A 22,449-nucleotide genomic window follows, 5' to 3' on the forward strand; every position below is an offset into this window, starting at 1 on the left:
ATAAAAGGCTTCAAGCATGACTCAGCAGACAGCAGTTTGAGATCCGTCTGTCAAAAAAATAAAAAAGGCTTTGCAGCCGCAGACTATAGCGCCTTCACAAATTACAATAAAAATGCTTGCTGGAAAGAAATCACAGCCGCGGTCACTGCTATGAATATAGCCCGCACTCTATTAATTTAATAACTCTACACATGTAGGAGCAGGACAGTTAGGGCTTTTACGTTATGTCGTTTTTGCACCATTGTAGGCTATATTACCACTGTAGGCTACTATATATGTACAAACTGACATCAATCCATCAAAGGACACCTAAAGGAAATAAAAAGATTACAACGGTGCGTGCTCCGCTGAAGCAATATAATTATAATTTATTTAATTAAGTTCGGGACCAAGGCGGTTGCTCACTCACACCTTTGCAGAGGTAAAACATATCCGATATTTAAAATATCGGATATGTCAATGCAAAAGTCGTCTTTTCAGAGAGAGCGAGAGAGAGAGAGACGACACTGTTGCGCGATAAAGAACAGTAGCCCATACATTCATAAGTGAATATATTATAGGCCTACCTCGTAGGCCTGGGATCCTCTTGTCTGAAGAAATTATAATCCAGTGAGTTTATCCAGTGAGTTAAACTATTCTGTGTGTGGCATCCATGTGATCAATATCAATATACATTATTATAAATTCTGTCTGTCTGTCCGTCATGTTCGCGAGTGGAGGTGAGCTGGCTTAAAACTGATATGACTGACTTTCAAACACGCTGCATTCATTAGGCTAATATTGGTCTTCTATTTTTTATATAGGGCTAATTAGCCCTATTCATTTTCCAATGTGAATCGGATCGGCAGCGCTGCTGTCTGCCCCCCCCCCCCGCCACACACACACACACACACACACACACACACACACACACACACACACCGACAGTCAACGGACTCAAGGATCTCCGTAACAAAACAATTTCATTAGGCCTGCCGCCTACTGGCATTACTACACTAAACAATGTTGGATTCGTACAGTGCAGAATGCAGATAAGCCTATGTTCTTATTATAAATGTGAGTTTGTTTTTTAACATGCAGCGCAAGTCCGCGAGATCCGATCTACAAGCTCACAACCGTTGCACTTCGAGTAGAAGGCTGCCGAGTGAGCAGCCTCAATCGCGCATGATAGAAATATCCTAATAAATAAATAAAAAGGTGTCACGCTTGCAGGGCAGTTTCTGTATGGGACTCTATAGGCTAACTTGCCTAGAATGCATGCATTTAGGCATACAAGTGCACTCAGCTTTTATATATATATATATATATATATCGTTTTTTTATGTGCTGATCGACCAATATGTTGGGGACACATGCCTACATATTTTATCTGAGATTTGGGGACTATTTATTGATTCAGCATGAAGACTAAAGCCTTCTGAATAAATCTATATGCAAGTGTATGCTTCCGCAAATTTCTCCGACACCTAAAGAGGTCCCGTAGGATTTAGCGGAGTTTCCGATCAATCAAAGTCAGCGTCAAGTTCAAGGCCATTTCCATGAATTCCAAATTAATGTGGGAAATCCACGTAAATGCCTTTCCGCTAGCGTCACGTCAATATATAAGCGGAAGCGCGTTGGAGAATCAGGCCCATAGTGACTATTTGTATTTGAGACTATTAAACATTACATAGAACAATGACAAAATGAAATACACTTATGCATGAACTTTTATCTTTTTAACTATTTGACTTGTAATGTCATTAACTGCATTATGAACTTGAGTAGAATATGAATTATCATTAAATAAACAACCAAAAAATAGGGGGTGGCTTTGGCTTATCCTACACCTGCGCATGGGCAAGGGCAACGGACTGAAGGTAGGCAGGCAGACAGACATGCATGTGGATGGGCTGCCTGCGCATGGGCAAGGGCAACGGACTGAAGGTAGGCGGACGGACAGACAGACAGACAGTTTTAGTTCTTTTTTAATACTGCATGCTTGTTGTTTTTCGTTTTTAAAGCGTATTTGCTGTAGTTCTTATTAGTTTTACTGTTAGTTTTATACTTTGGGTTATTTGTCAGGTGCAGGATTGAAAAGGTAATAGAAACTTAACAAAAGATAGCATTTAAAAATGTATTCAGTTACAGCAACCACCAACCATCCAAAAACCATCATGTTTAGATATTTCTCCTCCAGTTCATCATGTTTAGATGTTTCTCCTCCAGGTGATTGTGGGCATCGTGTTTCCTCCCTCCATACTCCTGTTTAACTTCAGAGGAGATGAGAGCACCTTCAACTCCAAGGAGAACGAGGAGAAGGACGACGACAACAAGTCCACCAAGGTACAGCAGCCTCTTTATTTATTTAACTCATTTACTGCCAGAGCAAATACATTATATATTACAACAAGTCAGTCCAGCAAGGTACAGCAGCCTTTTTATTTATTTAATTTAGAGTAGCCAATTATTTTACCCTCCTGTTTCTCCCTAATTTAGTTATTATGCCAATTATTTCCTGTTGTAGTGACTGACTCACCTACCGGTGAGGAGCCCCCACCGTGAGGACTACTCCTCCTGCCCAACACTCCCTCCTCACAGGTGCCGTCCCCAGCCCGTAGGAGTAGGCCGACATGCAATGACCAATATCACCCTCCTCCCCGCCCGGCTTCCCTCCCCCGAACACGGGCCAATTGTGTTTCCTCTGGTAGTCCAGTCTGGGACATGCCCACGGACTGGTTGTTAGAGAGGGTTTCCTCTGGTAGTCCAGTCTGGGACATGCCCACAGACTGGTTGTTAGAGGGGGTTTCCTCTGGTAGTCCAGTCTGGGACATGCCCGCAGACTGGTTGTTAGAGGGGGTTTCCTCTGGTAGTCCAGTCTGGGACATGCCCGCGGACTGGTTGTTAGAGGGGGTTTCCTCTGGTAGTCCAGTCTGGGACATGCCCACGGACTCGTTGTTAGAGAGGGTTTCCTCTGGTAGTCCAGTCTGGGACATGCCCGCGGACTGGTTGTTAGAGGGGGTTTCCTCTGGTAGTCCAGTCTGGGACATGCCTGCAGACTAGTTGTTAGAGGGGGTTTCCTCTGGTAGTCCAGTCTGGGACATGCCCGCAGACTGGTTGTTAGAGGGGGTTTCCTCTGGTAGTCCAGTCTGGGACATGCCCACGGACTCGTTGTTAGAGAGGGTTTCCTCTGGTAGTCCAGTCTGGGACATGCCTGCAGACTAGTTGTTAGAGGGGGTTTCCTCTGGTAGTCCAGTCTGGGACATGCCCGCAGACTGGTTGTTAGAGAGGGTTTCCTCTGGTAGTCCAGTCTGGGATATGCCCGCGGACTGGTTGTTAGAGAGGGTTTCGACAACTTGGGATGCCCAGAAACGAGGCAGGAGGGCTGGAAGAGTGTTCTGCTGTCTCTGCTATGATTGTCAGCTGGGTGACTTGACGTGCTTGGTCTAATCATGAGGACATTATGCCTTAGACTTTATGGATGTAACCTCACTGCACCGTAATATTTGTGTCCTTGTTTCCTTTTGTGTGGACATGTGTGTATGTATGCGTGCGTGCTCAGGACGGTGTGTCCAACGTAGACAGCATGTCTAAGAAAGGCGACGAGGAGGACGGCCTGAGGAACCAACGCCGAGTTCCCTTCAGCACGAAGATCTATGAGTTCTACAGCGCTCCCTATACCAAGTTCTGGTTCAACACGGCAAGTACATTTTATTTTTATTTTCTGGCCAAAACGTGTATGTTAAACGTCAGGTGGGGGGCTCTGAGTGTTCCCACTAAGGAAAGTAGTGGGAACTATTAAACTGTCTTTGTTTTGGTGAGTAGCGAAAGTGTATTTTAAATTTTTATTACAAACGAGAGGCTTCTCTACCGGGAGCTGGGTGCAACGGCTGGAAAGTAACATAGCTAGAAGGATAACTTCTTCTTTTTTTTTTTACTACATTTTTATCCCACGATTTTGTAACACAGTTTTCTTTTTCACCCAGTGCCAATTATCTAATGTAATCCTGGGCGCTACACTTCCTCTGCCAACCTGGGGGGGCAGCAGACTGACCTCATGCCTCCTTCTATGCATGAGGAGTCCAAGCTGCTTCTTTTCACCTGACAGAGGGGAGTTTCCCCGGCTGGACGTAGCGCGTGGAAGGGACACGTTATTCCGACCAGTTCCTTTCCCCTCCATCAGGCGCCCTGGCTGGCCAGGGGGAGGTAGTTTTAGAGACCAGGATTACGGCATGTTTTTGTGAGGGTATCTACCCTAGGGGACACGGGGAGAACATGCAAACTCCACACAGAAAGGCCCTATCGCCAACCCCCGCCTCGGGTATGGGCACTGATGACGCGGAGGAGGGAACACGCTGCCAGTGCCCATAGCGTCCCCAGCGGGAATCGAACCCAGGACCTTCTAGCTGTGAGGCGACAGCACTACCAACTGTGCCACCGTGCCCCCTAAGGATAACTTCTTCTAACGCTATATAACATACCTGGTTTACCTGGGTCTGTAGGATTATGTACAGTATCGTATCGTATGTTATAATATGTTGTTGTATTAAACAGATCTCCTACCTGGTTAATCTGCGTCAGTGTTTAAATGATAACATATGTATATATTTATAGATCTCCTCCCTGGTTTATCTGTGTCAGTGTTTATAACAGATGTATATATTTATAGCTCTGCTACCTGGTTTATCTGGCTCTGTACAACTACATCATCCTGGTGAAGATGGAACGATGGCCGTCTCTCCAGGAGTGGATCGTCATCTCTTACATCATCACTCTGGGACTGGAGAAAGTCCGACAGGTACAATCTGATACACTGTATGCCCAATCACATCAATCTGAGATACTGTATGACCAATAACCAAATGTGTTTTACGACTTGGTTGAATGCTTGATTCCGATTGGTCGGTCACTGAATTCATGGCTATTTTCGGAATGCGACACCTGCACACAGCCAAGCATAAAATTAACTGTCTTTAGTTTTTTTCTTCTGTGGAAAAAAGGTAGTCGACGAGCATGTTTCGTCATAGTTTTAGTCGACTCAAGATGAACCCTCATGCCTACATCATGTTCTCATGTACCTCCACCAGATCCTGATGTCGGAACCAGGGAAGCTGAAGCAGAAGATCAACGTGTGGTTGGAGGAGTACTGGAACATCACCGACCTGGCCGCCATCTGCACCTTCCTCCTGGGTCTGCTGCTCCGCCTGCAGACCGAGCCCTACATGGGCTACGGCCGCGTCATCTACTGTGTGGACATCATCTTCTGGTATGGTGGCTTTCAACCCTTTCCATATCAAGTCCATTATGTATTCAGCATTTGAGGAAAATAATAATCTGTACCTTGCAACTATAGGATAGCAGGTAAGCAATGAACCTTGCAGCTGTTTCAATAACCTGGTATCTAAAATACTTTCAACAAAACCATGTAAACGAGTGTCCAACATATGTCTGCATGGCGGCCATATCCTACTGTAAGTACCAAAAGAAAAGTACTCATGCATAATGTCCCATTTGAAGTTTTCAAATCTTTGGAAAATAGCTGTAATGTGTATAGGGCTGAAGTGGTTAAAAGTACAATAGTAAAAGTACAATATTTGGATCTAGTGGAGTACAACTAAGTAAAGCACAACTACCTTAAATTTGTATTCAAGTACAGTACTTAAGTAAATGTATTTAGTTACTCTCCACCACTGCTGGACAGTCACTAAGGTCAATGTGTTTTACATGTACTACATGTATGTTCTACAGGTACATACGTGTTCTGGACATCTTTGGCGTCAACAAGTACCTGGGGCCGTACGTCATGATGATAGGGAAGATGGTGAGTGTGGGCCATTACTTCATTATAGTTTAAATTTTCTTCATCAGATTCTTGAGGGGCGCTACCCCTCCCAACGTCTGGCTTTCGGAAATGTCGTCATATGGCAGCCACGTCTATCTATGGACTTTTAATGTTTATTTAAAGAAGTGAGACGCCTCTCAATTCACACAAGTGTGATTTTCATTTTGTTTTCACCTTTTTTAAGCACAGAGGTAGGGATCGAACCCTGGTCTCCAGCTTGGCAGACCGGCAGGCAACAATCAACGCCAATCGAGAGTTGGCTCCCATTGGAGAAGCAAGTTACGGCCGGGTCTTCAGAGAGCTAGCTCGCTTTGGAAGATGCGGGTTGCGGCCGAGCATTTAGAGAGATAGCTCCCTTTGAAGGAGCAAGTTACAGCCGGGTCTTTAGCGGGGTCGCTACAATATTACAGGTGATAGGCATGCTCTACTTTATGTATTTTCTATGTATTTTCAGATGATTGACATGCTGTACTTTGTGGTCATCATGCTGGTGGTCCTGATGAGTTTCGGTGTAGCACGGCAGGCCATCCTCCACCCAGATGAAAAGCCGACATGGCGTCTGGCCCGGAACATCTTCTACATGCCATACTGGATGATCTACGGAGAGGTTTTTGCCGACTCCATAGACCGTAAGACCAAAGTTCATCGTAAGACCACGTTTCCTGACTCAGCGGCCAATAACAACATTATAAACATGTCATAAATGTAATCATAATAATAATAATAAAAATCTCTAATGAAGGACAAGAATTTTCAACCGAGTCCGGTGAGGCGATCGACTCTTGACACTGTACGACAAATTGTTCAAAAGTTACGGCAAAACATACAGTACTGTAGAAAATATGAAATATTGACCAAACAGAATAGGGTCCAATGAAGGACAATGACTCTCAACCGAATCAAGTGACATGACTCACAAGTCTGTACTACAAACCGTTCAAAAGTTATAGCAAAAAATAGGACCTGTCAAATTTCGACCAATCAGAAGAGGGGGAAGAGCTAAGTAAAACCAATGAAGAACTAGAACTGCACTCTGTCGAGTGCATACTTGCTTGTTGCACACATAAATGGCCAACTAGTGCGCAAGCAGAGCGCGCAAGTACTTTCGACCGCTGTAAACTGTTAAATCTCAGTATCTCTGTGAAGGAACGTTTGAAATGTATAATCATTAGGTGTAACTATTTGCTACCTACCTACTTTATGCATATAAACACCTAGTATTATTAAGTATGGTTCAAGTTTCTATCTATATAAGAAATACAGTTTTATCGCCTGGAAAAAAACAGCAAGAAAAACAGCAAATCTGTGCCTGGTTTGCTGGGACCAGATTACACAAATGACCATATTTCTTACGTCATCATTGAGAGCTAGTCATACATATACACAACACGTACTCTGGTCCCAGCAGATCAGGCACAATTTGCTGATTATGTATATAGTTTACGTATGACTAGCTCTAAATGATGACGTAAGACATACGTATACATATACATATACTTTATAGAGTATGTAGTTATAAGTTGATTAGCGGTATACTGTGGTTACTTTGCGCCAAAAACCGTGACAGCCAACCCGCCATTTTATGCGTATGCAAGAAGAACAGCAAATCTGTGCCTGGTTTGCTGGGACCAGATTACACAAATGACCATATTTCTTACGTCATCATTGAGAGCTAGTCATACATATACACACCACGTACTCTGGTCCCAGCAGATCAGGCACAATTTGCTATTTTATTTTGACTGATTATGTATATAGTATACGTATGACTAGCTCTCAATGATGACGTAAGACATACGTATACATATACATATACATATACTATATAGAGTATGTAGTTGTAAGTTGATTAGCGGTATACTGTGGTTACTTTGCGCCAAAAAACGTGACAGCCAACCCGCAATTTTATGCTTATGCAAGAAAACAGCAAATCTGTGCCTGGTTTGCTGGGACCAGATTACACAAATGACCATATTTCTTACGTCATCATTGAGAGCTACATAGTAGTCATACATATACACACCACGTACTCTGGTCCCAGCAGATCAGGCACAATTTGCTATTTTATTTTTACTGATTATGTATATAGTATACGTATGACTAGCTCTCAATGATGACGTAAGATATGCGTATACATATACATATACATATACATATAAATATACAAATACATATACTATATAGAGTATGTAGTTGTAAGTTGATTAGCGGTATACTGTGGTTACTTTGCGCCAAAAACCGTGACAGCCAACCCGCCATTTTATGCGTATGCAAGAAGAACAGCAAATCTGTGCCTGGTTTGCTGGGACCAGATTACACAAATGACCATATTTCTTACGTCATCATTGAGAGCTAGTCATACATATACACACCACATACTCTGGTCCCAGCAGATCAGGCACAATTTGCTATTTTATTTTGACTGATTATGTATATAGTATACGTATGACTAGCTCTCAATGATGACGTAAGACATACGTATACATATACATATACATATACATATACTATATAGAGTATGTAGTTGTAAGTTGATTAGCGGTATACTGTGGTTACTTTGCGCCAAAAAACGTGACAGCCAACCCGCCATTTTATGCTTATGCAAGAAAACAGCAAATCTGTGCCTGGTTTGCTGGGACCAGATTACACAAATGACCATATTTCTTACGTCATCATTGAGAGCTAGTCATACATATACACACCACGTACTCTGGTCCCAGCAGATCAGGCACAATTTGCTATTTTATTTTTACTGATTATGTATATAGTATACGTATGACTAGCTCTCAATGATGACGTAAGACATACGTATACATATACATATACATATACATATACATATACATATACATATACATATACATATACATATACATATACATATACATATACATATACATACATATACTATATAGAGTATGTAGTTGTAAGTTGATAAGCGGTATACTGTGGTTACTTTGCGCCAAAAACCGTGACAGCCAACCCGCCATTTTATGCGTATGCAAGAAGAACAGCAAATCTGTGCCTGGTTTGCTGGGACCAGATTACACAAATGACCATATTTCTTACGTCATCATTGAGAGCTAGTCATACATATACACACCACATACTCTGGTCCCAGCAGATCAGGCACAATTTGCTATTTTATTTTTACTGATTATGTATATAGTATACGTATGACTAGCTCTCAATGATGACGTAAGAAATATGGTCATTTGTGTAATCTGGTCCCAGCAAAACAGGCACAGATTTGATGTTTTTCTGCATAAACATCAAATGGCGGGTTGGCTGTCACGGCGAAAGAGACTGGGCGAAATTATTACTTGCGCGCTCTGCTTGCGCAAGTAACAAGGACTGTGATCTGCGTCCAATTACATTAACCACAAGTTTGTACGAAAATTGCTGAAAAATTAGGCTACATAGAAAAAATCACACCCATGTGAAGTGAGTGGTGCAACTCCGTGTGGGGGTCCCCAGACTTTCAGACCCACAGGTTCTGGCGAGCCGCCCCACGTCCGAAACGGTCGAGAAATGACAGAGTTACCGTGTGAGGATCCCCAGGGGGTCCCTCTACTGTACTGTACTGTACTGTCACACACCCGAAATCATCATACAGTTAATGTGTGTGTGTGTGTGTGTGTGTGTGTGTGTGTGTGTGTGTGTGTGTGTGTGTGTGTGTGTGTGTGTGTGTGTGTGTGTGTGTGTGTGTGTGTGTGTGTGTGTGTGTGTGTGTGTGTGTATTAGGCTGCACAACAGTGACACTTGGTGATGAAAACCAACCAAAAGCAATTGTTGTGCTCGGACACAGCTAGCCAGAGACACACAAAGCTCCGTATAGGAGTGTTTGCACCACTCAAAAAAGAAAACCTTGACCATGTAGATGAGCTATCTTCACTCACTGTTTGGCGTTTAAGTTTGACGCTTCGCCACGGTCATGCTGTTTTTTACAAAAACTCACGCCTTTTGATAACTTTTCATCGTAAAGTTATTTGAGCGAGTTTCAGGCTTATCTGACAATCCTCCTAGGAGGAGTTTGTTAAAGTACAACCAGTGAAAATGGCTTGAAATGCACAAAAACATAAGGTGAAACCGCATTGTGCTTCAACCACAAACTAACTTGTAGGGGAGCTATTAGGCCACAGCCCTTTTTGAGACGATTAAAATACATACACAGAAATAAAAGCAGTACATAAATAACAATACTAAACTCATATAAAAAGATTAAACAATACTAAACTCATCTAAAAAGATTAAAAAACTGGTCAGCATACACGGCCGTTTAGCAGTCTTGTAGTGTGGGGGACAAAACTTACTTCAGCCTGCTGCTCCCAACGGGAGGATGTACTGTTAAATGTACTGCCGTAGTCTGAAGCCTCCATCACCTCTTCAGACTCCACTTTGTCGTAGCAGCACTTGCCCTTATGCCCTATAGCCTTGACAACCATGCAGGGCAGGCGTATGCCAAGGCTATAAAAAATGATTTTTAGATAACGTAATGTAGACAGATCATTATCAATGTGTTTTATAACTTCAATGTATAGATTATTGTTTTTCCTTTATTATACTGTTTAGGTTCATGGTTTACTTATGATCCTAGATGACATCCTTCTATGCATTTGATGTATTACCTCTTGTTTTCCTTGCTTACTGTATGCCGCTCTGGATTAAGAGCGTCTGCTATGCTAATGTGTGACATTTGCAACACATTGTGAACTTGTAGATCTGCAATTTTTGGGTCTAACTTTGCTCCCAAAACATTGATGCTGTTAGCATTGAGTTGCAGTGTTGGGGAGTATTAAGCTACATGTAGCTGAGCTACGTAGCTGAGCTACATTTTGCTGTAGCTTGTGGTATTTTAGCTACATTCATATTTGTGTACCTCGTCAAGTAGCTCAGCTACCTTTTGGGTCATTTTTTGTAGCTTAGCTACTGAAGTTACAAGCTACAATTTTGGGCAATAACATGAAAGAAATATATAAATTTTGACCATTGGTTGCTGTGTTAATTCTTGTACTAGAACCCCCTTTGAAAAATCAAGGACTGTTCCTTTTTCTGATTGCTTTGAGGGCATATCAGCACTTGACAGCTGCCTCTAATTGGCCTCTGATTGGCCCTGGTATCACAGGGTGGGAGGGGTCTCCCAGGGGGGAGCAGGGGTCTCCTAGAGGGGAGGAGGGGTCTCCCAGAGGGGAGCAGGGGGAGGAGGGGTCTCCCAGAGGGGAGCAGGGTGGGGGGGTCTCCCAGAGGGGAGCAGGGTGGGGGGGTCTCCCAGAGGGGAGCAGGGTGGGAGGAGGGGTCTCCCAGAGGGGAGCAGGGTGGGGGGGTCTCCCAGAGGGGAGCAGGGTGGGGGGGTCTCCCAGAGGGGAGCAGGGTGAGGAGGGGTCTCCCAGAGGGGAGCAGGGTGGGAGGAGGGGTCTCCCAGAGGGGAGCAGGGTGAGGAGGGGTCTCCCAGAGGGGAGCAGGGTGGGAGGAGGGGTCTCCCAGAGGGGAGCAGGGGGAGGAGGGGTCTCCCAGAGGGGAGCAGGGTGGGGGGGTCTCCCAGAGGGGAGCAGGGTGAGGAGGGGTCTCCCAGAGGGGAGCAGGGTGAGGAGGGGTCTCCCAGAGGGGAGCAGGGGGAGGAGGGGTCTCCCAGAGGGGAGCAGGGGGAGGAGGGGTCTCCCAGAGGGGAGCAGGGGGAGGAGGGGTCTCCCAGAGGGGAGCAGGGGGAGGAGGGGTCTCCCCGAGGGGAGCAGGGTGGGAGGGGTCTCCCAGAGGGGAGGAGGGGTCTCCCAGAGGGGAGGAGGGGTCTCCCGCATGTACATTCTCAATTTAACGCTGAAAAATAAAAAGTAGCTGAGCTACTTTGAGCTACTTTTTCCATGTAGCTGTAGCTTTACAAGCTACATCTCTCCGGTGGTAGCTATGTAGCTTGATCAAGCTACTGCCATGGTGAGCTACTTGTAGCTTTACAAGCTACGCTTTCAAAGTAACTTGCCCAACACTGAGTTGTTAGGATGGATCTGTGACTCCATGCACTTTTATTTAGTTTCAGTTATTCAAATAAAAAATATATTTATTTACCGTACTTTCAGTCATATTTTAGTCATCTGAAATGTTTTAGTTTTAGTCGAAAGAATATCACATGATTTTAGTAGTAGTGTCTACAAAATAATATTTTAGCGGGCCTTAATGGTGTCGTAATGCCTCATTTTAAACTTGGTTGCATGCTGAAAATAGCCTATTTTCAGAGCACAACACCCAAGCGCAACCAAACATAAAATGGGCTTGACCAGCCACAAGATAGTGACTGGCCCGAGTCGCCCGACTGACCAAGTCATTATATTTTGGTACCTGATTTAAGCAGTTTACATGAGTGAAGCGTCAAGCGTGTGGACAGAAAATGCATACACTTTAAAGATAAAGGTCCATGGTGTATGTTTGTGCAGTTTATGTTGTGTTGTTGTTATTACTCTTTTCTTTTGTTTCTGGTGTTTTCCTCAACTCCTGGCTGGCTCAGTGTACGCCATGGAGATCAACCGTAAGTATCACACCCTGCTACAAATGGAAATAAGTATTGATTGATTGATTGATTGATTGATTGATTGATGACCATTTGCAAACAGTACAGCAAGTACAAGATAAGATGCTTATTGTCACTTTATAGTAGTAGTACTACTACTACTACTACTACTACTAATAATAATAATAATGTATCCCAGCTCCATGCGGTGACAACATGTACGATGAAGACGGTAAGAAGCTTCCTCAATGCATCCCTGGAGCCGCTCTAACTCCTGCCATCATGGCCTGTTACCTTCTGGTGGCAAACATCCTGCTGGTCAACCTGCTGATCGCTGTGTTCAAGTAAGACCCTTTAAATGTCCTGTGTTCAAGTAAGACCCTTTAAATGTCCTGTGTTCAGTAAGACCCTTTAAATGTCCGGTGTTCAGTAAGACCCTTGAAATGTCCGGTGTTCAGTAAGACCCTTTAAATGTCCTGTGTTCAGTAAGACCCTTTAAATGTCCGGTGTTCAGTAAGACCCTTTAAATGTCCGGTGTTCAGTAAGACCCTTTAAATGTCCTGTGTTCAGTAAGACCCTTTAAATGTCCGGTGTTCAGTAAGACCCTTTAAATGTCCGGTGTTCAGTAAGACCCTTTAAATGTCCGGTGTTCAGTAAGACCCTTTAAATGTCCGGTGTTCAGTAAGACCCTTTAAATGTCCGGTGTTCAGTAAGACCCTTTAAATGTCCGGTGTTCAATAAGACCATTTAAACATCATTCTGGTGAACCCACTGATCGCTGTATTCAAATAAGACCCTTTAGTTTTTTACCCACCAGTAAGACAACCTGAGGGCGAGACGTGCACGCATCCGCCTGGGTGACGGCAGACTGCTGGGCGAGCGCTGGTGGTCAGATCAACAACAAAATAATTCTGTACAGGGTTTGATGAGGTCAGATCAACATATGGAATGTCAGAACAGGTCAGCTCCAAATATGGTGATCTAAGGGTAGCAGCGTCAGTGTCTTGACTGTACAGGGTTTGATGAGGGCCTAGGGTAGGGCCGGGCCGGGCCTTAGTTTTCGGGCCTGTTGAGAATTTGGGGCGGGCCTGTCTAGAGTTTGAATGGACACTGGACAGGCATCAGTCAAAAGGGAGACATCGAAGAGGAAGGATGGGTGGGGAAGGATCAACATATGGAATTTCAGAACAGGTCAGCTCCATATATGGAGATCTATGGGTTTGAGGTCGGATGTAGATTTGCTGGCCGGCTCCATATATGCAGATCAAGGTGATGATCCAGTCTTCTCCATGTATGGTTATCTAGGTTTTTATAGTAATCTGCAACCATTATCATATGTTTTCTCCCCAATTTAGTCGTTATGGCAATGAATCCCCCCCCCCACACACACATTTGTGTGTTGTCGTACGTGTTGGACGTAGAACCTTCATCCCCCCTCCTTCCCCAGCCCCGGAGGAGTGCATCATCATCATATATACATTTGAAAAGTTGTCCCCAACACACGGACAAGGGACCCAAAGTCAACAGCTATACGTCATGCCGAGACCGCCCTACTCACTTCTGCAACGCCGTCCTACACACTACACTCACGGCAGTGACGTCACAGACTTACCCTCCGTGTGTGTGTGTGTGTGTGTGTGTGTGTGTGTGTGTGTGTGTGTGTGTGTGTGTGTGTGTGTGTGTGTGTGTGTGTGTGTGTGTGTGTGCGCGCGCGCAGTACACATACTACCACTGCGCCACATGAGCGCACACAGAAATGCAGAATTGACGCGTGTCTGTTGATGTTGTTCTCTGTTGCCACAGCAACACGTTCTTCGAGGTGAAGTCTGTCTCCAACCAGATCTGGAAGTTCCAGCGCTACCAGCTGATCATGACCTTCCACGACCGGCCCGTTCTTCCTCCTCCCCTCATCATCCTCCCTCACATCTACATCCTGCTCAGACGGCTGTGCTGCCGCTGCCGACGCAAAGTCAAAGCCGAGGGGCACGAACACGACGAGCACGGCGAGAGAGGCTTGCGTAAGAACTGTGTTTGTTTGTTCTGAGCCCTTTTTCCCCACAATGTTGTCGTCACGCCAATTAATTCCTCCCCACACACATTGCTCTACACACATTGCTATGCTGTTGTATCCTACTGCGTCACCTGCCAGTGAGCCCCCACCGAGAGGTCATACTGTGTTACCTACTGGTTCACCAGCCAGTGAGGAGCCCCCACCTGGAAGTCATACTTGTTGTATCCTACTGCTTTACCTGCTAGTGAGGAGCCCCTACCGGGAGGTCATACTTGTTGTATCCTACTGCTTTACCTGCTAGTGAGGAGCCCCTACCAGGAGGTCATACTTGTTGTATCCTACTGCTTTACCTGCTAGTGAGGAGCCCCTACCAGGAGGTCATACTTGTTGTATCTTACTGCTTTACCTGCTAGTGAGGAGCCCCTTCCGGGAGGTCATACTTGTTGTATCCTACTGCTTTACCTGCTAGTGAGGGGCCCCTACTTGTTATAGCCTACTGGCTCGCCTGCTGTTGAAGAGCCCCTAAGGGGAGGTCGTACCTGTTGTAAATCCTACTGGCTTGTATCATATTATTTCATATGAATCATATTTTAAACAGAGCTGGTGTTAAACCCTGAGGAACTGAAGAGCTTGTATGAGTTTGAGGAACAATGTCTGGAGGAATACTTCAGAGAGAAGGAGGATGAGACGCAGTCGTCCAACAACGAGCGAATCAGAGTCACTTCTGAGAGGTAGGAATAATATAACAATCTGTGTTATTATTTATTTATACTTATTACAGTTTATGGATAAGAGCCACTTGGCTCTATACCGTTAATCTTTATTATTTGTTTTTACGACGACTCTTTGACGAGATACACTGAGACACTTATGATGCACTAGCTGACTGTAATGGACACTTTATTTGTTTTAACCTACCGTATGTTTACCGTTGCTCTGTATTGTTGATGCTTCTTGTTTTGTTTTACCTTAGTTTTTTGTGTACACAACAGTACTTCCTTTTCATACTCCTAAACTACTGTGCCGTCCGTCCATCCATCCATCCATCCATCCATCCATCCATCCATCCATCCATCCAATAATGTGTCTACAGGGTAGAGAACATGGCCATGCGTCTGGAGGAGGTCAATGAGAGGGAACACCACATGAAGGCGTCTCTCCAGACGGTGGACCTACGTCTCTCTCAGATGGAGGACTACTCCTCTCGCATGCTGTTCTCTCTGGAGAGACTGGCGGGGGTGGAGTCAGCCCAGCTGCTCCGTCCACTAGGGGGCAGCGGCTCCCTCGCTGAGAAGGACGCGCTGCGCCGACACAGCAGCATCAACAGTGCCGACGGATGCAGTATCTACCGGTACGTTAACGATAAAACAGACTACTAACTATAGTCTTTACCGGTATGTAATTACTTCATGATAGTTAGCTATAAAAATAATTACTGGGTGCAACGGTTAATCAAATTCAACAATTCAACTCTAAATCCAAATTCCAATACCCAAAATCTTGGTCACTCGCTCACTCACACTTGGTCACAGAATGGTGGTGTTACGATGAAATTGGTGAAGTAAGTGTGTGTGTGTGTGTGTGTGTGTGTGTGTGTGTGTGTGTGTGTGTGTTTGCGTGTTTTCAGATGATGCTCGTTGTCATTGATGCTCGTTAATGCATCAAGAAAGGCAAATTATGTTTCTGCAACTATAACAAATACGTCTTCTACATCTATTCTGAGATCAATTTAGCCCTCGGCTTGTTACCGGGGTACCCTAAACATAATGACGACCGTTGCTGCGTATCTCTCCCCTTCTCTCTCCCTCTTTCCTGTCTATCTTCATCTTGAAACTATCTATAAAGGCAGCAAAGCCAAAAACAAATCTTAAAAAAGGGGAAAAACAGAAGTGAACCTACCACAGAGTTATAAAGCATAGTGTGGAGTGGACATAGTGTGGATAGTGTGCTATTCATTTCAATGGAAGTTGCTCAGTGGCGGAAGAACACTCAACACTTGACAAAGTAAACATTTTTCAGACCTGTTTATTTATGTTTAAATTAAAAAAAATGCAAACATTCCCTCTTCTTTTCACAATTTTTTCAGTGTTACTTCTGACATTCACTCCTACCCCACAAGGCAAAGAGATGATTTTGAATTTGTCGCACTTCCAAACATCAATCTTTCATCAAATTTAGAGGCCCTCATCTATGGAATTCCCTAGATGCCTAAACCTAAACACTCAAAGACGCAAAATTACGTCCTGGCACAGGGGCTTATAGTGCTTAAAACGTAACCTGTCGTTCCTTGGCTTGGGTTAAATGTCCTTTTTGTATCTTATATACAGTAAGTAGAGGCGTCGTATAAGCCCCCCTGGCTTCTTGCCTCCTCCTGGCACTGTCCATTTTTTATCAAATCAAGGAAAACCTTGAAGGGGTCACTGCCAATAATTTGATGCCCACTAGGGGTTCCCTATGGAGGCACAAAGGAGATTCTTTGTGTCTCCATAGGGGACAATAACTATTGGCATAGGAATGCGACAACAAAAAAAACTAATATCCATGAATTCAAGTCTCCACATGGTGAGTAATCAATAGGGGAATTTTTTTGGAAACTGTCTAAATTTGCAAGTGAAATCAAATTCCGGAAACTCTGAGAAAAGTACATAAATATACAGGAAACTCTGAGATACAGGAAAGTGTAACAAACAAAAGCTGGTTTCCTCCTGCAGCTTCCAGCTGGACAGCGATGAGCGTCAGTCGCTTACAGGGGACTCCGAGGTCAGAGGTCAGCTGAGTCCACAGAGACGGCCCAGCGTCAGGTCTCTAACCAGCAACCCCGCCGCGCCCAAGGAGTACGGGGCCACGCTGGAGGTGAAGGCACACCGCTCCAGATCCATCTCTAGCGTAGACATCCTGATATCGCCCTGCGACACCGAGACGCACAGCGTTGACACCGAGACGCACAGCGTTGACACCGAGACGCACAGCGTTGACACAGAGACGCACAGCGTTGACACCGAGACGCACAGCGTTGACACCGAGACGCACAGCGTTGACACCGAGACGCACAGCGTTGACACCGAGACGCACCGACCACACTACACTGACATCGACCAGGTTTTTATCAGTTTACATCATTATTGATCTAAACATTTACATTTTGATCCCATGATTTTGTAACCTGTTTTTCAACCAGTGCCAATCAGGGCCGTGCAGAGAGCACTGAGGGGGCAGGGGCTCAAACTCCAGAAAAGGGCACATGTGTAGGGGCACGACGTGCCTGGTGCCAATTGCCTAAGCTGTAATTCTGGGCACTACTCTCCCTCTGCCAACCTGGGTTTTGATTGTTTTTTAATAGTAATGTGCTTTTTTTACTTAGTTTTAGTTTACCGTATGTATTTTGAAGAAACTATTTGAGGTTAGTTTACACTAGTTACAATAGTATTAACAGCGGGCGACAGCCTGGCGTATTTTCCGGAAGTCATGGGAACCGGAAACTACTGCCGATAGCAGGCGATAAGGCGACTTATATCACCTTTTATCACCAAAAGTCGCCGCCGAGTCGCTGCTGTTCGCCCGCTGTTAAAACGTAAGGTTAGATTACTATCACTAGTATAGTTGTTTACTTTAAACCAAAACATATCACCCCCCCCCCCCCCCCCCCACCAGGAACCAATGAAGGAAGGCGGGGGGTGTGGCCCCACTGCGTCATTGGTCCAGCCCTTGGAGAAAGAGGAGGTGTTGACCTCAGTGACCTCCATGACTCCGATGACCCTGGAGAAGGTCAAAGTGGGCGCGGCAGTCTCCTTTCCTCTGGAACGTTCACGGGTCCTGCAGTACCTCCCCTCACCACCGAGCGCCGCCCAGAGGTCCCTGAGCGACATGCTGTACAACCCTGCAGGTAGGGGGCTGCTGCCGACATCAGTACACATGTAACTAATAACTATACATTTTAACAGCCATGTGCTATATGCTTCACCATGTATTAAAACCTCATTTCACATACATATATATTATATTTGATAAAATGTGAATATTTTGTGCCCTAAAGATATTACTATGCCAACTTATTGCCATATTATACATTCATGTATTTATTATATCTTTATTTCAGCTAATGTATCTAATATGCAAATTATCTCATTAACTATGCACAATACAAAAATGTACCAAGCAGAATTAGACAGAGACATTCAGGATCAATAGAAGTAGGACAATGAGCCTGGAGTTTTCCTTTCATTTTGTCGACTAAAACTATGAAGACCAGTGTTGGGCATTTCTGTTGCAGGTACAAAGTCTCCCACGCCGGGAGCCAAGGTCCACCCCTCCCCCTTCGGACACATCCCCTATGGTGGTGACGTCATCGGGGTAGGACTGTCACCATCACAACCTTTTTTGATTGATTGATTGATTGATTGATTGATTGATTGATTGATTGATTGATTGATTGATTGATTGATTGATTGATTGATTGGCCAGAAATGTTAATATTCGTAAACATTTTAACTTTATGTTTATATTTGAAAATATGGATGGGCAAACAGACAGACAGACAGACAGACACGCCCCCCTAATTGAAAATATCTCAAATAATTGATGATGTAATAATTGCCGACAGGCTCCCGTCGTCGTCGGGCAGGAGACGGAGACGGAGCGCAGAGATGACCACCAATCGGCAGAAGAGGCGGAGTCCAGCATCACAGATCGCTTGCTATTGGTCGAGGACGACTGCACGTACCCGGTGCTGCGCTCCAAGAGCCTCAACGTCCCGCGGCGGGAAAAGGGGGCGGCGCTAAACGACGGTGTCCTGAAGGCACGCCCCCACTCATCCAGCAGCGTCAAAGACATGGCGGCTGCCTTCGGAGAGACGGGCCGGGACTTCCTGTCGAACAGGAAGTCCAGGACAGGATCCGGGGATGGCGGCGCCGATTGTTGACACGGAAGCAACACAGTAAACCTAAGTACATTTACTCAAGTACAATCACGAAGTACTTTACGTTTACTTGAGTATTTTCCTTTTGTGATACTTCTGAACTTTCCACAGCCCTCGATGCTCTGAGACACTGAGTGAGTAGACAGAAATGGTACCATTTTGTGACTTTTGTGACTAATGACTATTTGTGAGGACCAATTATATGAAGATTAATATAACAAGCATTAGTGAGGACCAATTATATGAAGATAGGTTGAAAATGTATGAAGGGTTATATTTTGTACACCTTTGTAAGTATGGCAGTAAGGAGACGACGACACACATATGTATTTATATTGTATGTATTATATTTACATGTATTTATATTTATTATTATTTATTATTTGTTATATTTATACATATTTATATTTCATACACCAAGTGTAGACACATAGTGGAGACATAGGTTAGGTTGATTTTTAATTGGTCGAATAAGCTTCATTCCTACTCCTTTTTGAACAATTCACTTTTTTGTGCTTTGTTTATACTGTTTAATATCTGAAACTCATATCTAAACTGTTAAATCTTCAGTGGTAAATTAAAGGGATATTTCATGTTCAAACGTGTGTAGGCTCAGGGTCATATTATTGTCTAATCTGGCTGTTGTGTTTAACCACAAACAGTTTTTAAGTTGCTTAATCGACTATTTAGATATTTGATTTCAGAGTAATTTTTTTTAAAGCATCAGTAGATTGAGAGGATCTCAAGTAGTTGGGGAGGGCGTTCTACATGTGTGGGGCTTTCTGCTCCATTGCCCCACACCTGTAGAATGCCCTCCGTGACCACTTGAAGATCACCACAATCAACCGATGGACTCAAAACATACCTTTTAGAACAAAACCTTTGCTTAGCTTTTAATTTGCCTTTTATTAGTCGACTAAAATCTCATGATAGTTAGTAAGACTAAAACATTTCAGCTGACTAAAATATGACTAAAACGAAATGATTTGGGTTTTTTTTCAATAGACAAACGGCTAAAAGTAAAAATGTAATTCACTTCATACTGTTCTGCATTCAATCAATGCAACTTCCTTTTCATCCCACTAGAGGGCGATGTATACTCAATTATTAGAACTTTCAATGCTCTAATTTTAGTAATTTAGTCTGTTTTGGAACAGTAAATAGATAAGGATTATCGTTATTTTTCTTGCATACATTTTCATCCGATCCGTTACGATTTACAGGTGTCTCTCTCTCAGCATTGCATTATGTCAGTGTGGAGGGTTTGCCTTAATTCTCATCCAGCTCATCCTCATCACAGATTACACACGCACGCACGCACGCACATTTGAATTCTTTTATTTGGATCTGCACAAGAGGCGTAATACAATAGACCCAAACAATGATCAGAATTAGGTTATACATTATATGGTCCAACCAGATATAGCTGCTGCACATGCTTAACACACAGAGGGAAAAGAAGAGAGAAAAAAAAATATATATATAGCACATTGTTTACATACTATTACTTGACACTACTAGACAGGATGTTTTTTTTTTTTTTTGTTTTGTTTTTTAAGCCACCTAGGGATAAATGAAACAACGCCTTCTCCAGACAGACAGACTGCCCATAGTAGCTGAGACAGAACAGTATTTAGCCAGCTTTTTTGCATTTGTTTTTAACAATCCACCCAATTGCAGACCCCTGAGCACAAGTTTATGAACATGGCCCAGACTTCCAAATACAAGGACAATAAGTTGACAGTTATATCCCAAGGCCATAATACGTTCCACCAGAAGCTGATATTTCATAAGTTTGGATGTAAAGCAAGTGTCCATATACAAATCAAATGGGCAGCCTATTTCAAATATAGTAACAGTTTTTCTAATTTCATTGGTGAACACAATATCTGGGGTATTTGGAATATTTTGTAGTGAATTGGCATGCGTGTCATTGTGATCAAACCAGTCTATTTTTACAGTGCTGTGTTTATACATTCTTGTTGTCCTGTCCTGTACTGTCTGTCCTGTCCTGCACACACACACACACACACACACACACACACACACACACACACACACACATTGTGATGTAGTTTTAGTCTAAAGATTCCAGTTTCAGCCATATTTTTGTCATCTGAAATGTTCTAGTTTAGTTGACTAAATACCATTTTAGTCTACTAAATCTACAGTTGATTTAGACGACTTGACTAACATGTATTTTGGCAGGCCGTGACGTGATGGTGTTGAAATGCCTGATTATACTCTGTGTGCTGTGTGCCGAAATTGCAGATCTGTAAGCTCACAACGTGTTGCAGCGTGACACGTTGTGAGCTAGTAGATCTGCTATTTTCGGGGAGTGACATCACCTGCACACAACCAAACATAAAATGACTTGTCTTTTAGTTCTACTGGATCTCTTCTCCACTAGTCCCTCCCTAACTATTTGTTGACTAAATTGTCAATATTTAGTCATAGTTTGAGTCACAATTTCGTCAGTTGTTGTCTCCGAAGGCATGGGGGGAGAGTATGTTTTGCACTCCGTCCGTCCGTCCGTCCGTCCGTCCGTCCGTGTGTCCGTGTGTGTGTCCGTGAGCAGCTAATCTCGGCCACCGTTAACCCGGTCGATGCCAAATTTTGCACACACACTCCCTGGATGCCAACGATGAACCTCTGCCCCAAACTTTCCAGAACGGCCTGTTATAGCGCCACCAGGAGGCCGCTTTGTGCAAAACAAGTTTTTGCACAGTACACCTACAGATTTTGTCCAAACATCACGCAAATTGGTACACAGTCTCTCTAGAGCCATTCAACGAAACCGGTCTTTCAGATTTCTCAGACTCCATCCTGATTGGTTAAGATTGGCTTCCAAAGTTCACAGGAGTGCTCAGTTTCAAACAAAATGCTGCAAATCATGAACACATCGCGTGATTTCCGTGAAATTGTGCACCCACATTCCCACTAGGCCGAGGACGAAATGCCACATGAACAATTTCAACTCGGCCTCAAGGTGGCGCTATAACTGGCCGAAAAGTGTTTTTACCTCTAACTGCACGGATCTGTGGATAACTTTGTATGCCAACTCCCTAGAGGCCAAGGAAAAACCTTTGCCTGGAATTTTTCACATCTGCTCTTTATAGCGCCACCAGGAGGCCGACATATGTAAAACACATTTTCTATTATTACTCCTTCAGATTTTATCCAAATTTCACGCAAATCGGTAC

At 44.0% G+C, this 22,449-nt stretch overlaps 1 protein-coding gene across 1 annotated transcript in view; it reads left to right on the forward strand.

Moving 5' to 3' along the window:
* LOC310854617 (transient receptor potential cation channel subfamily M member 1-like) overlaps positions 1-19,249 on the forward strand; it is a gene marked incomplete at both ends in the record, with an annotated part of 67,222 nt that extends 47,973 nt beyond the window's left edge. The window contains 15 exons of the mRNA XM_083759292.1: positions 2,209-2,325; positions 3,542-3,679; positions 4,649-4,777; positions 5,067-5,245; positions 5,728-5,800; positions 6,276-6,450; positions 12,318-12,338; positions 12,520-12,664; positions 14,124-14,338; positions 14,930-15,062; positions 15,425-15,682; positions 17,043-17,430; positions 18,034-18,214; positions 18,602-18,681; positions 18,932-19,249. Of these exons, the coding sequence (XP_083615418.1) occupies positions 2,209-2,325; positions 3,542-3,679; positions 4,649-4,777; positions 5,067-5,245; positions 5,728-5,800; positions 6,276-6,450; positions 12,318-12,338; positions 12,520-12,664; positions 14,124-14,338; positions 14,930-15,062; positions 15,425-15,682; positions 17,043-17,430; positions 18,034-18,214; positions 18,602-18,681; positions 18,932-19,249 (2,550 nt within the window). The remainder of the gene's footprint in view (positions 1-2,208; positions 2,326-3,541; positions 3,680-4,648; positions 4,778-5,066; positions 5,246-5,727; positions 5,801-6,275; positions 6,451-12,317; positions 12,339-12,519; positions 12,665-14,123; positions 14,339-14,929; positions 15,063-15,424; positions 15,683-17,042; positions 17,431-18,033; positions 18,215-18,601; positions 18,682-18,931) is intronic.
* Positions 19,250-22,449: the final 3,200 nt, after the last annotated feature.

Source organism: Protomyctophum parallelum, assembly GCF_964188405.1.
Source record: "Protomyctophum parallelum genome assembly, chromosome: 2".
Taxonomy (NCBI): domain Eukaryota; kingdom Metazoa; phylum Chordata; class Actinopteri; order Myctophiformes; family Myctophidae; genus Protomyctophum; species Protomyctophum parallelum.